The 17528-nt window shown below is 39.0% G+C and overlaps 2 protein-coding genes across 3 annotated transcripts; one reads left to right on the forward strand and one right to left on the reverse strand.

Annotated features, from left to right (window-relative positions):
- The first annotated feature begins 1996 nt into the window (after nt 1-1996).
- On the forward strand, nt 1997-6749 carry LOC126863961 (eukaryotic peptide chain release factor GTP-binding subunit ERF3A). Of its 2 annotated transcripts, none has more exons than XM_050614756.1 (7): nt 1997-2640; nt 3579-3784; nt 3880-4000; nt 4084-4546; nt 4627-4933; nt 5025-5457; nt 5593-6749. In XM_050614756.1, the coding sequence occupies exons 1-7, from the start codon at nt 2400-2402 to the stop codon at nt 5634-5636; spliced, it is 1815 nt and encodes a 604-aa protein (XP_050470713.1). In that variant the 5' UTR covers nt 1997-2399; the 3' UTR covers nt 5637-6749. The 2 variants fall into 2 exon arrangements, with proteins under 2 accessions (XP_050470713.1, XP_050470714.1); XM_050614757.1 differs by having other exon boundaries at nt 1999-2640; nt 3579-3766.
- Nucleotides 6750-6957: 208 nt separating this feature from the next.
- LOC126863959 (acyl-CoA synthetase short-chain family member 3, mitochondrial) lies at nt 6958-14612 on the reverse strand. Its single transcript, XM_050614754.1, has 12 exons — nt 14491-14612; nt 11836-12001; nt 11471-11760; nt 11120-11216; nt 10818-11026; nt 10074-10302; nt 9448-9558; nt 9178-9377; nt 8263-8408; nt 7914-8136; nt 7660-7835; nt 6958-7514 (listed from the first exon to the last, which is right to left on the reverse strand). Exons 1-12 carry the CDS (start codon nt 14573-14575, stop codon nt 7419-7421), a joined length of 2028 nt encoding a protein of 675 aa, XP_050470711.1. The 5' UTR covers nt 14576-14612; the 3' UTR covers nt 6958-7418.
- Between the last annotated feature and the right edge of the window lie 2916 nt (nt 14613-17528).

Here is a 17528-nt window from a genome sequence, read left to right on the forward strand (position 1 = left end):
ACGGTCAACATCCTTTAACCGGGTATACACACCCGTAGATCAGTCACTCATTCATCTCGTACATACGCACCAGCGTAACTGTCTTCGTTATAAGTTGTGGAATAAACGGTGAAATATAACTTACTACTGTGTCATATTCATATCAACCACCTCTGTTATCCTAACCGAAACAGGGGAACGACTACTTCGCGGCGTCGATTCACCGAATCGTAGCGAGAATTTACGCCTCTCGCTGACGCGTTTTCCTCGCGACCGCGTCTCTCCGCGAACGGTCGTAACACAGAGCAATAAATACATCTAGTTTTGTTGCATCTAGCTCTCTCTTAGTTCCCAGTACTCTAAATGCTTCTTCTTTTAATAATTTTTTTTTAAAAGTCTGGACATTTCTAGGGTAAATATTCAATAGGGAATATAAAATTATTGTCAAATTTGATGTGCTTTACTTTTCCTTTTATAACGACTTTACACAAAATGCTCTGAGAAGATGCTTTCTGTCTGAGTTTTAGAGATAACAAGGCTAGATGTCGACTAATTGACCAACAAACTACCTTAGTCGAAAGGATAATAGCAAGTAAGAATATGGTCTGTAATGGCAATATTTATACGAAAGTATTGATAAGTATTGGCCGTTTTCCACCAACGGTTACTCGAGGGTGTAGTTGGGAATGCTTTTCCCGTGTTTTATCGCAATGAGCGATAACCCTGAGAAATTTCTCGACTTTTAAAATGTTTGTAACAATGGACTGCTTAGAATTATTGAATGATTGCTTAGGATTACTACGGGCCTGAGTTAATATGTCTTGACAGCTGGCCATCTTGATCGAGGGACGAATTATGTTTTATGACAACATTACGGGTCTAACAGCTGTTATTATTTGTTATTACTGATTTTGTTTATCATTTGACTTTGAGATAGCCTTTTCTTTGATTGCATTTATTTTACAAATAACTAACATATTTTGTCGGGCGGTCAAAATGACCGTTCACGATAGGCAAGGCAGAGTAGAAATTTTTCTCAGAAAATAAAAGAGCAAACTAAAAACAAATACCGAAAAATATATCGTACGCGTGTTTTAGGAAAAGTCGGAAATTATGAAACGATATGATAAAATTTAAATATGGTTAAATTTGTGTAGAAGTTCGAGAGCGGTCAATTTGTCCGCTGCTGGTACGTTTAGTCCGTTCGGGATTTTGGGTGACCCTCGGTTTGTGGTTATGACGCACATCTGCCTTTTTCTGGGAAAGTCCGAATTTCCATCCCCTAAATTGTAAACTTTACGATGCGGACCTCGTTAAGAGAATAACAAACACCCCGAGTGTCCGATGGGTCAAATTTAAAGCAAACATCTGGTATGAATCAGCAATACTAGAGGATATGCGCCCACGAGAGTACACAATTACAAGATTTGAAATAATAGATTTCCATCCCATAAAAATTATAGTAAGAAGGGATAGTTGCTATATAAGGATCAGGTGAAGCTTCTTAGGAAGTATTAACGAAGTCATATAACAGTCATACTCTTCGTGTTACCTCGTGTTATCTCGTGTTAGTGTAACTAAGTTAACTAAACATAACGTTATTGTGCATCTTGTACATACTTGTGTACACTAAAGAGTGCAAAAAAATAACATACTCCGCATCTCTACTTACTTCCACCTTGAGCGTTAATCTCGTTCAAGGTTCGTGATATTAACAGATACTTAGTTGAGAATTCGCATCAGCGTCTGAAAATACGATTATCGGAACTAAATTCATACAAGCATATTAGAGACAATTTTACGCGATAGTGCAACACGCAAATGCAAATACATTAAAATCGGATTGATATGACTATATTACGTGGTGTTATAATGATGTTCGCGCGCTAACGTAACTCGTCCGTACATAAAACGAGTTTAAATTTCGCTCTTAATTCTATTGGCAATCCTGCTACTGCTGGGTGATCTAAATTCACACGATCGTGTAACGCGTAACAAATGGAATTTGGTGGTACCAACATTATCGCGTGACTAGAGATATTTTAGCAAAATCGCGGACTTAAATATTAGAACGTCATTTGTTGTACTGGTCATAAGTTCGTGACACTTATTATCTTTTCGATTTTGTAACGACGGTAATCCGGTTGAATGCGGTAAAACGACGGAACGTTCTCGAGTTGAAAGTTGGTGTTTTGATGTTTGCAGTTCCGGCGAAGTAGAACAACGAAACAGACCACGGGGGTCGCACGCGGGGTACCGATACGCGTGTACGGTGTTGCGCGGATATCATAAATAATTATTTTTTTAAACCCCGTCCCAGTTGTAATCGCGGTTTAATCGAAATCCTTCACGTAGCGTAGCGTGATTTCCGTGTTCGATTAATCTACGAGGTCGGTTCAACTATTGAACTCTTAATAAATATGGCGAACAGTGTAGCACCAGATTCATGGGAACAGCAGGCGGATAACGGAGACATCGGTCCACCACAGGATAAGTCCATCGAAAGCAAATTTTCCACTCTGAATGTAAATGCTGCGGAATTCGTGCCTTCTTTCTGCATTAATTCTTCACCGCAGAACAGTAATACGGCCGACAGTTCCTGCAATGTTGCTGTCATGATGAATTCTGTAACCACTTCTATGCCTCCTGAAATACATCATGGTTAGTTTTGAAATAAAACTCGATTAACCATTAATTATGTCTTTCCAAACAAATGTACAGGCTATTAATATAAAGGGAAAGCATGTAAGGTTCTTGTTATTGTAAGTCATTTGTAATGTAACTGATGCGGCTAACCCCCATTACTTTACTCGCATACTCATTCTTGTCTTTCATATATTTGTTAATGAAAGATGATAGTTGATTTCTGGGTTTAGTTTAATGTCTGTCTTCTCATTGTAAATTGATATTACTAAATTGCTGCTTTTTGGGAAGAGACAAGTTACACACAATACATATATTTAATATTAACCCAATATTGTGCAATAATTAAACTGATGCTAAATTCAAAGCATTTATTTGTACAGCAATTAAGGGCATGAAGTTAGGAATTAGATATGTATACTATAATAATTTTGTTTATATAATAGCATTAATATAGATCAAAATATTCGTATACAAATTCTAATATTCTTTGAATAAAAATGTGTCAGATTTATAAGAAAACGTACTAGAGTAGAGTAAAAAGAAATATTAAATTTATTGATTTATTTATATTTTGAGAAGAGAAGATGCGTCGTTCGATTATTATTAAATAAGACATGAATATCAAAATAATATTTCCAATACAATATGATAATGTTTTGAAATGTTTTACGTAACTTTACATTATAACAATGTATTATTTTCGACGAATCTACTATTTTCACGACCGATAGATAAATATTAGCGGAGGTAATGACTTATTACGTTAAGAGGGTTCATAAACATTTATGGAAATAAGATGATTATACAAGATGACATGGAAATATAGGGAAATAATAAACCATAGAGAGTTCTTTTGACATTCTTCTGGTTTATAAACTGTTAACGAGCATTTCTTTATTTTTGCTTTGATAGGAAATTTTTCCTTTTATTACAAATTTGTATATGTTTATTAGGTAATACTACGCCAGTAGTTCTACCAGATCCAGTGGGCAATCGTGTGGAGGAACCACCTGCTGGAGGAGGGGCTCCACCTCCGAATGTTACCGATCAAATGAATACTAGCCCAGAACATCAACCAGCTGATTCATGGGAAGAAGCAGCGGTAGATGGCGATCCTCTTTTAACTCCTGAAAATGAAGAAGTACGCCGAAGCTTTTATGTATATAATAAGATCTTTCTTAGACTTTGGTTTATCGTTTAAAAAACTCCTTTTATCAGACGATTACTTAGAATTTTTTGTTTTTTCGTTTTTAGGCTGAAAACGAAGAGGATGAAGAAATGGTTGTTAAAATCCCTAAGAAAAAGCCTGTTAAAGTAACGGAAGATACTAAGAGTAAAAAGGAACATGTTAACGTAGTTTTTATTGGGCACGTTGGTACGTGAGAATTCTATTAGCGAGTTAAGATATGTGAGAATATATTTCAATCAGCATCGACTCCATTTTGATATGTATTATAGATGCAGGAAAATCAACGATCGGAGGCCAGATTATGGCATTGACAGGAATGGTTGATAAAAGAACTTTAGAAAAGTACGAAAGAGAAGCGAAAGAAAGGAGTAGAGAGACTTGGTATCTGAGTTGGGCTCTAGATACGAACCAAGAAGAACGAGAGAAAGGGAAGACTGTGGAAGTCGGTAGAGCGTATTTTGAAACCGAGCGAAAGCATTTCACAATTTTAGATGCGCCTGGTCATAAGAGTTTTGTACCTAATATGATTGGCGGAGCTGCACAAGCTGATCTCGCGGTGTTAGTTATTTCTGCGCGGAAAGGAGAATTCGAAACCGGTTTCGATAGAGGCGGTCAAACAAGGGAACATGCGATGCTGGCTAAAACTGCTGGTGTTAAACATCTGGTTGTGCTAGTGAATAAAATGGATGACCCAACCGTAGAGTGGGATGAAAGAAGATACAACGAGTGCAGGTATGTTGTATAATATATCGTAAATTTAAGATACGATAGTCTTGTTTAGAATAGGAAATTAATTTATTTATATGATTTAGGGATAAAATATTACCATACCTCCGTAAATTGGGATTTAATCCTGCTAAAGATCTTACGTTCATGCCAGTCTCAGGACAGCTTGGTTACGGTTTGAAAGATCCGATACCAGAACATCTTTGTACATGGTACACTGGTCCGCCATTTATATCCTTCATCGATTCCCTACCTTCGCTTAATCGTAAAAATAATGGGCCTTTCATCATGCCCATTGTTGATAAATATAAAGATATGGGAACAGTGGTAATGGGAAAGGTCGAGGCTGGAGAAGCGAAAAAAGGACAATCGCTACTTGTTATGCCGAATAGGGTATACTTGTTCTATTTTAACAAGATATATATTTCAATATCGAATCGACTACTTGTGCTAATATATTTTATACCTTATTACGTTTCATTAGACGGCAGTGACGGTAGATCAGTTGTGGTCCGATGACGAAGAAGTGACATCGGTTGGACCTGGCGAGAACGTAAAGATTAAATTAAAAGGCATCGAAGAAGAAGACGTAAGCCCTGGATTTGTTCTTTGTGACAGCAACAATCCGATAAAAACAGGAAAAGTGTTCGACGCTCAAGTTGTAATTTTGGAGCATAAGAGCATTATCTGCGCTGGCTATAGTGCTGTGATGCACATTCACTGTGCAGCGGAAGAAGTTAGAGTGAAAGCATTGATCTGTTTGGTCGACAAAAAGACTGGGGATAAAAGTAAAACCAGGCCGAGGTTCGTCAAACAGGATCAAGTGGCAATAATGAGAATCGAATGCGCAGGTGTCATTTGCCTTGAAAGATTTAAGCTATTTCCACAGATGGGACGTTTCACCCTTAGGGATGAAAGTAAGTATTACGGGTTTTACGCGCGCGCGTGTTGCGTATATGCATTTAAATCTGAAAAGTTTCCATTTCAAGCGGATTACGATTTCTTACTTATCAACGATCGAGTTCTAACTGGTTTTTTCTCGTTACTTTTAGATAAGACTATTGCAATTGGCAAGGTGCTGAAGGTGGTGGAGTAAAGTTGCTCAACTGTGACCACAGATTGGGATAATAATCGACTTTGATAACGAGAAATACACAAGAGATGCAAGCCGAATACAGTACGCACGAGAAAAAAACGGAACTAGCGTGATTACTCGCGAACTACTGTTAATGTAACATACACTCATCTTACACAAGAAGCAAAAAAAGTTCTACATCAAAGAAAAGCACATACATCGTATGCACAGACAGTTGGGTCGGGGTTTGGGGTTACGGGGGTGGGGGGGGAGGGAGGGTATTTATAACCTGAGATAAAGAAAAAAAGCAAATAGATTTGATTATATAGATAAGGAGACAAAACCACTAAAAAAACTCAAGAGCGCGTGTTCCTCCTAATTAGGTAAGCTGAACCACAGCACTCACATTGAGTTCATTACAAATAAATTAATGATCAAATGACAAACAGTGTCTCCTTAATATTGTAAAACACGATATTTTTATTCTTCTGAGGTGAGAGACATTAATGAACGTAAAAGAAGAGAATAACAATTACAAGATAAAAACTAAGGAAAATATTATTAATATTATTATAATGATTATTGAATAATTATTATTAAATTGGTGGTAAGAAGCGAAAGGATACTAAAAAAAAAAAACAAATACAGAAATTTATTAAATCTGCCAGATAGTGTTACACGACAATTTATAATTATAAAATTAATATTATTATTACTACTATTACACCGTTTCTTATTGCATTGTCATTAAAAAGAAATTTGCAACAAAAATGTGCTCTACTAATTTCGATAAGAGGTTTCATGTGTATGATTGATTTGCTTTTTCTTGCACGTACTGTTTCTGTTAATACGATTGGTGTTTGACGGCGCCAAGGTTCGTGTATTGTATCGATGTATTACGTGTCTATAACACCAGATATTCTTACACTGTGCTTCTTCAGAAAAAAGTTTCGATGATTTATAGCGTTATATGCGATAAAAGAAAATTAATGTCGAGATTTAACTGAAAGGAAGTTAATATAGAGAATTTTCAAAGCAGACATTTTGTGAGTGCTTTCTTTACATGTATTACTGCTTCTTTTTTCTTTGCTGCTAATTTTTATAGATATTAAAGTATCTACATCTCTTGTCCTATTCTTTTTACTTTTTACGTTTATTATTATCCTTTATTTCACGTCTCGTATCGGATCTGTTTCCTAACAAAACAGATTTCACAGGCAATTAATTTTATTCCTATAAATTGTTGCAAGTTGCAATTGCAAAGTTTGTGTTTTATGGTTGTTATATTTTTTTAAATTGTTAATATTATTACGATCGATACATTAAAAAAATGCTGATGTAATTTTTCTTTTCTTTTTTTTTTTTTCTTACTCACCATAATTTCAGTAATACAAAGTAGAAGCGACAGCATGAAACATATTACGGTGAAAGGAAGGCGGTGATATATTTAATAGAAATAGTTTTCTTTTTCTATCATACGAAATATCTGTTCCCGTATGATTTTTTATAATTTAAAGTATATTACATTCGTTGTCCAAGTAAATTATATAATTACAGCAAAGGCCTAACGGCGATGCAGATTACACAAGTTGCTGAAATTTCGAGTTTATTTACTGTTATGGCGAACTCGACAATTTTAGTGCAATCGACTAAAGTAATTATCAAATCGAGTTTTTCCACGTGTGATTTTGTCAAGACGCTCTTCTATGCGTGTCAACTATATGCCATACGTAGGTTTATTACATTTTATATATGATTATTGAAACATTTATAATAAAAATGGTAAAAGCTTAATTACACTTATTATTGAGGATCCGGTGCTAATTTAGCGTAACCGAGTTTCCGAAGTACTTCCTTGATTTCGACGTATACCGATGCATCTTCCACTGTACTTGAAATCTACAAATAAAAGAACAAATATTTTACATCGACGATTAACGAATGAATAAATAATGTATTCTTATCTCGTATGCAAATCCAATTTCATTATTCGAACCGACAAAGTCGTTCGCTTATCGCCAATTTCGTTAAACGATCGATTTACCTTTACCAGCTTCGATCGAGCTAAATTAGCGATAGATTTACGAATCAATTTTCCCGAACGTGTTCGAGGTAACGCTCTCACGGCTGCAGCTGTTTTAAAAGATGCTATGGGACCGATCAAGTTTCTTACTCGCGCCACCAATTCCTCGTTAATCTGTTTTTCGTTTCTCATCGCTTCTGCAGAGACAGATACGTGGTATTATCAACAAGGTATATTCCCTCGATATACACATTTTTCTAAGCCAAAATCTTCACCTTCTTTCATTATATAAAGACACAAAGGTATTTCTCCTTTGGTCGGATCTGGAACGCCGACTACAGCCGCGTCTACGATATCTGGATGAGCCAACACGACGTCCTCGAGGGCGGAGGTGGATAATCTGTGGCCGGCAACGTTGATAACGTCATCGTCGCGTGCCATCACATAAACGTAGCCGAATTCGTCTTTATAGCCAACGTCCATGGTGTCGTAGTAACCCTGTATTCGATCGGTTAAATCATTAAATCCTTGTAAAACGTCGTCGTCGTCGTACGTACGTGTACGTTTCGTAATGCGATCGTAAGGTAAAAGCGACGAGTTGTTGGTATCAAGAATAAGACTCACTGGATACGTGGAAAAATATATTTCCTCGAATCTGTCGTCGTCTTGGTAGAGCGTGGATATGCAGCCGGGCGGTAATGGTAATTTTATGGCGATTCTACCTAATTCACGCGCTTCCGCCTCGCTGCTGTTTTCTCGTAGTATGTCGACTAGGTAGTAGAAAGAAATTTTACTCGTATTCGCACAATATTCGTTAAAACGGAATAACTTTTTTAAAGGTTAAACATACAAACATGTTTTTGTGAAATAAATAATTATAATATATGAAAAATTTATCGGATTTAAATATATAATTTTTTATCGATCTATAAATAATGTTGATTTAGGAATAATTTTTATTAATAAATATTTGATAATCTAATATCAAAGAATTTTAAAGATTTAGATTAATTTCAAAATTATTAATAATATACAGGGTGGTTGGTAATAGGGTGGTACAAGCGGAAAGGAGGTGATTCTACGCGAAAAAAGAAGTCGAAAATATAGAATAAAAAAATTTTTTTTTTTTTAATTTTTTTAGAAATCTACAGTGAGATCCGTTATAACGAGACGCGATAAACAAAGCCTAGAACGAAACATTTTTATTCCATATTTTCGACTTCTTTTTTCGCGTAGAATCACACCCTTTCCGCTTGTACCACCAGTTACCAACCACCCTGTATATATAAGCAATTAGGCAAATTAAATATGTCCATCTGTTTAACAAAATCATGGCTTAATGAATTTCATTTTGAATCTATCTGTCCAATCGGACCAAGTGTCTCGGACGAGTAAAGTGCCATTTTTGCACCATTCATTTCCACCTTTGTTTATCGTCCAGTAAAGTTATCATTGCGACTTTTCGAGAAACTCGAATCGTTCGGTCCAATCTTAGAAACGTTACTCCGCTTTAAAGCACGTACGTAGCACGAGACTTACTATGATAGCCGGGAATCGGAAGACCGGTACTATATTTCGGTAAACCAGGATTGTGCCCGTAATCGAGACACAATGCCGTAATAGGGTGTCCAGTTTCCGATTGCCACCAATTGTTGAGAATCGGTACCTTGAACGCTTTCTCTGCCCACGTTTTCGTCTTGTAGTCGCAGAATTCTCCAGCAACGAATACGGTCTTCAAACTACAAAATGCGAACGCCTGCTTCACCGAGACTATATATCGACTATACGCCACTTTGTAAAAATACGTACCACTGCATGGAATATTTTCGACCCAGCAACAGATCCGGATCGACGCGTCTTATAACGCGCAGCGCAGTGGGCACGCAAAACAATGCGTTCACACGGTGCTGATCGATCACCCTGTAAAACAACGGCTACTCTGTTGGACCGGTTCACGCGAGATAGGCGAAACATGGAAGCAATCGCGTTAAACGGCGATTAATAGGCTAATAACCGGGTTGTAATTGAAAGACGAAATTGACGATCGATAGTTGGATTTATAATATCGTTGTATTTTAACCCTTTGCACTGCTACGTCGAGTGCGACTCGACGTCGGTTTCTATCTCGGCAGCTCGTTTGTCGAGTCCTTTTCTTTTCGAAACGCTCGAAAGAAAAGCCCAGGATCGTGTCCTGGAAATTATTTCAAGATATATCGTACGCCGAGAAATCACAAGATACGACAATAGTGTGGATAAAACTAGTATTTACGCGAATTTCTTTCGTCCTTTGTTTATTTAAATTGTCTTATTTCTCAGTTCAAGTAAATTTCAGATAAAACGCTCGAAAGCGTTGGCAGCTGCTGGTAACGAAATTGAAATAAAATTCGCAGTGCAGAGGATTAACACGGAATAAGATGCACGTTAAATGTTCAAACCTAAAGTATTGCGCTGCATCCGGTGTCCTATCGGGTTTTCCCTCGTACATCACGCTGGTGGCACCATAGAGCAGAGGTCCGTAACAGATGTAAGAATGTCCGACCACCCATCCCATATCCGAGGCTACCCACCAAACGGAATCCTTGTCCATACCATAAACTGTTTTCATCGTCCAACAAACGGCAACCAAATGGCCACCGACCGATCTCAAAATCCCTTTCGGTTGACCTTTAGCGAAACAGTTTGATTTTCTTCGTGCGATATTCACGGTGAAACGAATTCCATCGTTTCTATCGCACGTGCTTTCCCGATAAATCCTTTACACGCTTCGTTCAAGGGCAACGTTTCCTCCGAAACGCGCACCTATCGCGCATCTAATTAAAAGTACGTGACGCCGGCTCATTTGACCGTTTAACGACTTTGCTACGCATAATATGAATTTTTATGCGTAGCAAGTTTCGCGGCAAATGAAATTCGCATCGTACGATTCAAAGTTAGAAATTAACGAGTTTCGACGGAACAATACCGCGAAAGCAATTCGGAACGACCGAACAAATATTTCGATATAACGCGTACGAAGAGAGTCGTACGAGAGACGATCGATCGATTTTGCTTTCTCGCTCCAAGTAAATGCTCGCTCGACAAGATGGAAACAGCTGATCGCAAGTTGAGAATATTTTTATGATATTTCTATTCAAAGTACGTAGTACAGCTACTATTACTACCAGAAGAAGGTACGTTACCTGTTGTTCCCGAGGTGTACAGAATGTACAATGGCGCGTTTGCCTCGACAGGCTGACACGCACGAGGTTTCGATCTATCCATCACGTCGTCCCAATCGTACTGATCCTCCGAAAGAGCACTCTGCCAGATGTTTCTTCTTTGAAATACGATGCATCGTGGCCTCTTCACCGAGATAATCTTCATAGCGCTGTTTAACATGTCGGTGTATCTGCGCGTAAAGCGAATTTCTCTATTTAGACGCGTATTTCTATGGCGAATTTTGCCGAAGCGTTGTCATTTCAGAGAACGTAAACGAGCGTACTTGACGATTTTCGACGGTTCCAGGCCACAGCTGGCCGCGATCACCACCTTTGGCTTCGCGTGATTTATTCTGACGGCCAATTCGTTCGCCGCGAATCCTAAAAACACACGATAACGAGATACACTTGTTCGTTAGTTGTCCTTTGAATCGTTCGACGTTACGATCTCCTTCGATCGTTCGCGATATTACGAATATCAGGGAAACAGTTTCGTTCTCCTACGAGAAGTGTACGTAGATGGAACGATGATCGGTTCTAAGCGCGAACGCAAGTAGTACGAGTCGGTGTATTCCGCGGGTGCGACGCTCGATCGTACAGACCGTTACTTTTAGAAAATCTGGAAATAGTTTTACCGCCAAATACGACGGAGTGAACCGCGCCGAGTCGCGTAGTCGCCAAAATCGCTATTATAGTTTCGGGAATCAAGGGCATGTAGATGATGACCGCGTCGCCCTCGCCCACGCCCATATCGGCCAGCGCTCCAGCCAACAGGGACGTTTTGTCCAAAAGCTCGTTGTACGTTACTTTGCGAATCGTCGATATTTGAGGACTGTCGTGAATCAATGCCACTTTGTCCCCATTTCCAGCGAGAACGTGTCGATCCACCGCATTGTAACAGGCGTTCAATTCTCCGCCTACGAACCTGCCGAACGAACATATTTTTATTTAAACGACGATCCAAGCGGAGCATGCGAGATCACGGACAAGCAGCTTTTACCATTTCGTAAACGGTTGTTTAGAGTTATCCAGCACCTTGTCCCAAGGTTTGCTCCAATCTATGCACCGCGCCACTTCTCCCCAAAAACGTTCAGGATTCTCCAAGGATTCCTTGTAAGCTTCGTCGTACCTCGGACAGGGAATGTGATGGGGATTGACGATGTAATCTACACGAACAGAAGCGTTACACGATTTCGAGGGGAAAATCTTTTCTCGCGAGCTATTTTCTTCGATAAGAAAGCGACGCGATCCAACGATTCCGAAAGAACGAACTATCGATAAATCGTATTATTTTTTTTTATCCACGCTCTTCCATCCTATCGATTAACGTTCTCTGTCGCATACACGCTGTCGAATACGTACGATAAATGTCGATCGTTATATCGGATCATTTACGAAAAAAAAAAAAAAAAGAAAAAAATAATCTGCTCGTTTAACGATTGACCGATAAATATCACAGACAGGGAGAGAATCGTGGTATTGATCGATCGCTAAATGAAAATTCAAACTGCGATTTAATGCTAAAATCGAGCACGCGTCGTGCCCATGTACGATACGTTCTCGAAGATTGGAATAAATCTCTTAGGAATTAAATGGACGTAAAGTCGAGTGGGGCAGATGGAAGTCGAGATCCCGTGAGCTTGGCAATCATTTTCTTACGAAGGGATATGTTCAAAAATGTAATCGCGATTCCGATTCGAGAACATCTAACGTCCGACTTCCGCAAATTTCGAGATCGTATCGCAACGTGTTAAGGATAACGTTGACTTCTGTAATCTGCGTTATATGGTCGCGTTTCATGAATATTTAAAGGTCGCGTGTTGGTATCGCTGTCTTACTGATATTTTTTACCTCCGCCGATGAATAATTCATCGCAAGTTGTCGGTACCAAGTTCATAGTAATTTCCTATGCTGCCCGCGCCCCTTTAACACGTCCCTCGCGTGTGTGCGTGTCTACTTCCGTGTGTATCGTGTGAATTACGAACGTCGTGTGAAAACAGTCTTAACGTATCGTTGTTTACGCTGCTTAAGATAATCGAAATTTTACCTTCAGCTTGCCAATAGCGCGATACCCCAGCTTCCCTCCGTTTTACACGCGTTCCTCTTTCTCAGACAGCTTCTTCATAATTTTACGAGACGCGTTTATACCAAACACGATCGGGTAAACATCGTTCGAGGAAATTTTTATTTCGCCGGATACGGTGCAAATGCGTATAGATAGAAGAATACGACATAATCGAAAGAGAAACGATTTAGTAATCGAAAGCGTGAAACGTTCGAGTAGGCGAAAGCTGGAAAATTTATTCCGTTCTCGACGGTCGATGTCCGTTCGACTTGACCGTTCCAAAAAGCAAAGTGAATATACGTGGCGGTTGTACCTATATATACGTACGCTGGCTAATTTAGAATTTCACAAGCTGTATATTTATCGTACATGCGGTACGTCTGAACTCTACGTTAAAGTATAGCGAAAGCAACTCGTCTTATTCGAAAGCATCGCGTGATAAAGCGAGTATTTCGACGAACACGTACGTACGTAGCCGTAAAAAATGTCCTCCTTCTCTTTAACGCTTTATTCGAGTTCCAGTAAGCGTACGATCTTCGTATTTTCTCTATTACTTTACCGTTCTGTACGTGTAAGTGTTCGCTTCTTGAAACCGTAGCGCGTAGTACGTTGTTGTCGTCGTTGCGTTCCTGTTGTAGGAATCGACCGCGTGTTTTTCGCGTCTTCGATCCAAGGATTCTCCGTGGGATGGAGATTCGGAGATCGAGCAGACCATCTAGCAACGCCAAGCTTTCGCTATTCCGAATATCGTTCGACGACACGAGCTCGATTTGCCTCGTTATTCGCTCGATAAATTCGATATAGTTTCTTCGCACCGAACTCTACGGCTTACGAAATTCTAAATGAAATAGCGTAGGTGAGTATATGGACACCATCGCGTCCACGTACAACCGTAAATATTCGGTTCGAACTTCTCTTATGTCAGCTGTTTCGCGCTAACCACCGTCAACGAATACGTTTTTCGCAAAATTCGTTCGTTCTACATACGAAAAAAGTATCGGATTCGGAACGAAATTTCGCGCTAGCTGCTTTATAATTTCGTTTACAGTGCCCTTCGTATGGAAATTCTCTGCCCTCCCTTCGTCCCCTGTCGCTATCTGCCGCACCGTGCATTTAATTATACGTCAACGTTTAGTAGCTCCGAATGCATCTGGAAAATAGCAGCTGCGTCGGATAATTTGATTAAAGTAATGGGTATTATCCGTGGACTTCCTTAACAATGAAATTTCGACGTTGCGCGGAACGGAAACTCTTACACCTACCGCGTCGACGTTAATCGCACCGGTAAGCGAAAATGTTCCAACACGGAGAAATCTAATTACGGATAAAACGCGTGGCAAATACGCGCGTCAGTTATTAGAAAAAACAGCGAGTTTCCGAAGAAAATTAGTTTGGCTTTGGATAGCGAGCTTTCGACGAGAGAAACGTTCCTTCTCCTTCTCCGCTTTCTCTTTCTCTAGTCTCCTCTTTGTCGGAGATTCGTCGCGCGACTCTTTACAAATTTCTTTAAATCGAAATTGTTAACTCAAATATTATTCTTCTATCGAATGATTACCGTTCGATCGAAACGCTAGAAAAAGAGACGTTTACCTGATCCATCGCTGTTTTGTAGATCTTTCGAATTGGCGATCAACGATTGGAAACTCATCTCGCTCGAGATCCGACCGTGAGACATCGAGGAACGAAGAATCGAATTAAAAGGTGCGACGCTTTTCTATCTACTCGGAGGCTAAGTCCCACCACGATTCAGCCTGATAGATTTACGATCTATCGGATCGTTGAACGATATGCTGCAAATCACGTTAAATCACCGCCGCCTGATAGCCTGATTATCACACGTAAAATACGATTATGGCAGTAAATGGGTAAACACGGGTTTCGTGCGATTTTTCTCCGGCAAATATTACAGCGACAAGAGGTCGGCTATATCACGGCAACACCAATACGTTGTCCGATCATAGAATCCTCCACCCTTGGATTTTGATAGGTCTCTGTCGAATCGTGGATCAGTGGAAAATAAGGTTCTTGTTAGTTTCTCGCTCCGGTATACGTATATAATGAATTTCAGCTAAAGGTTTGGCATATTTCGAGAAAGCGATAAACAATAACGTGATAATATTTCTTACTTTGTGTCGAGACGCGTCCGTGATAGAACGTCGAACGTTATATAAACGTCGATGTGCGATATAATGCGTCAATAGCAATAACAGTGGCAAAATACGTCGAGACAGGGATTTTTAAGTCGGATTCATGACAAATCGCGTAACCGACGATGACGTTAAAATTGGTGCAATTAAGTAAATTCTGTTATCCTACGTTCAACGAATGGCATTCTTCCTTTATCGTTCTATTTTATCTTTCGTTGCGGCTATCGCGAATGCAACGACCGAAAAAAGGGAAAATATCTACTTGGGGCGAAAAATCGAGGGATAAAGACGAATCGGTCGCTTTCACCGTTCCACGAACTCGTAAAATCAATCTTGCGATATTTGGGAAATTCGGAAACTCGTCATGGGCTACTATCTAATAGCGATAAAAATGTTTAAAGTCAAGGTATCGAGATAGCAAGATGGAAATTTCCAATTAACGTTACTTCGTTGATCGAATTGTCGGTTTTGTTCGCGGATCGAACCCTAATCTCTCGTAAAATCTTTCGCGGACGAAAGAACTTAAGGTATCTCCGCTTAAACTTTCCGATCGTTGTTACAAAGATAAACCATGGTGGTTAAATTTGAACTGTCTGGAGGGTCCTGGTGTTAGAACGGTACACAAATAATAAATACACTGGATGAAAATTGCGATCGAGTTCGAGCAGGAACCACGGAGCGTTGCCACGCGGACGATATACGAGCTGAAACTAACGATGATCGTTATTGTATTGAATTTCGTATTATTCACTTTCTGAATCCACTTCCCCGGTGAATTTTGATCCGAGGGTCGCTGCATTTAATTTAGACAGGAAGCTCGTTCACCAAATCAACCGATCTATTATTCCGTCCTAATAACGTCGATATTTTCGGCTACTATTCGAAAATGTCTTCTCCGTTCTTTTACTCGAATCGATCTTTTTAAAACCTTACATTTTTTCGCATTTTTTAAATCCTGTGTGTGTGCGCGCGCCCGCGTGTCCCTATATCTGCATCTACATATACATGTACGTGTATATATTATTCCGATCTAATAACATCGACATTTTCGGCCACTATTCGAAAATATCTTCTCCGTTCTTTTACTCGAATCAATCTTTTTAAAACCTTACATTTTTTCGCATTTTTTAAGTGCCCCTAAATCTGCACCTACATATACATGTACGTACATATACGTGTACATATTATTCCGATCTAATAACATCGACATTTTCGGCTACTATTCGAAAATGTCTTCTCCGTTCTTTTACTCGAATCGATCTTTTAAAAACCTTACATTTTTTCGCATTTTTTAAATCCTGTGTGTGTGCGCGCGCCCGCGTGTCCCTATATCTGCACCTACATATACATGTACGTGTATATATTATTCCGATCTAATAATATCGACATTTTCGGCTACTATTCGAAAATATCTTCTCCGTTCTTTTACTCGAATCGATCTTTTTAAAACCTTACATTTTTTCGCATTTTTTAAGTGCCCCTAAATCTGCACCTACATATACATGTACGTATACGTACATATGTCTAGAGTCGGCCGGACACATTTTATCTCCATATTCTATAACAATATTTGCATATTAAAGAGATATTTAAAAGAAATACGATTAAATCAGAAATTATAATGCCTTTCACCTTTTCAACGACAAAAACTTGGCTCGATCATTGGTACTTACGCAGAACCTATGAATATAATTAATTGTTCGTAAACGTACGAACATGGTATTACGTCTGTTACATTTTTAATTTCTCGTAGATATAACAGGTACGTGTAACCGTTTTACTTTTTTCCTCCGAATAAAGCGAATAAATTATATGGCGTCCTAACGCGTCGAAAAGATTCGCAGTGTGAACGTTCTCAGCGTAAAGTCTTTTATTTAATATTACGTGTTAAGAAGCGTACGTAGATTATCGTTGCTAACCGTACACATATTCTTATCGCGATATCTCGTCGTTTCGCGATTATCAACGGTAATTTTGATGTTTTAGCGAAGATTCGATTCCACGGTAAACTTTGATCTCTAAAAAGTGAAAGCGGACGGATCTCATCTCGTATTTTTTGCTTCGGTGGCCCTCGGTTCTTTGATTCGAATTCCACCTTCACCGTCCAACACATCGGAAAATTGTGAAAGAATATCCGTTCTGGCATGTAAAGAACTATATAAACACTGTGATCGACGAGAAAATCGACATCTCCGTTGTTTCCATTTCTTTCTTCGCGCGTTTCGTATTTCCTTGTTTCTCTTTCTTATCTGTATCTTCTTGCGAATATTTCAGACGTTATAGAGCACGATCTCGCTTATTAAGTTTATATAGCAACCTCTCATAGTCTCTCGTATTTACCCCTATGGCTATTTTATTACGCGCGATCAATCGATAATTCATTCGTATTTAGCTTTTCGTGAAAATCTTTTGTTTGTTCCTTTGATTGAACGTACGTATCTCGTATCGTGTGTATTAACGATATCGATATTCGCGTTTGTT

This window comes from Bombus huntii, chromosome 3 (genome assembly GCF_024542735.1).
Source record: "Bombus huntii isolate Logan2020A chromosome 3, iyBomHunt1.1, whole genome shotgun sequence".
NCBI lineage: Eukaryota > Metazoa > Arthropoda > Insecta > Hymenoptera > Apidae > Bombus > Bombus huntii.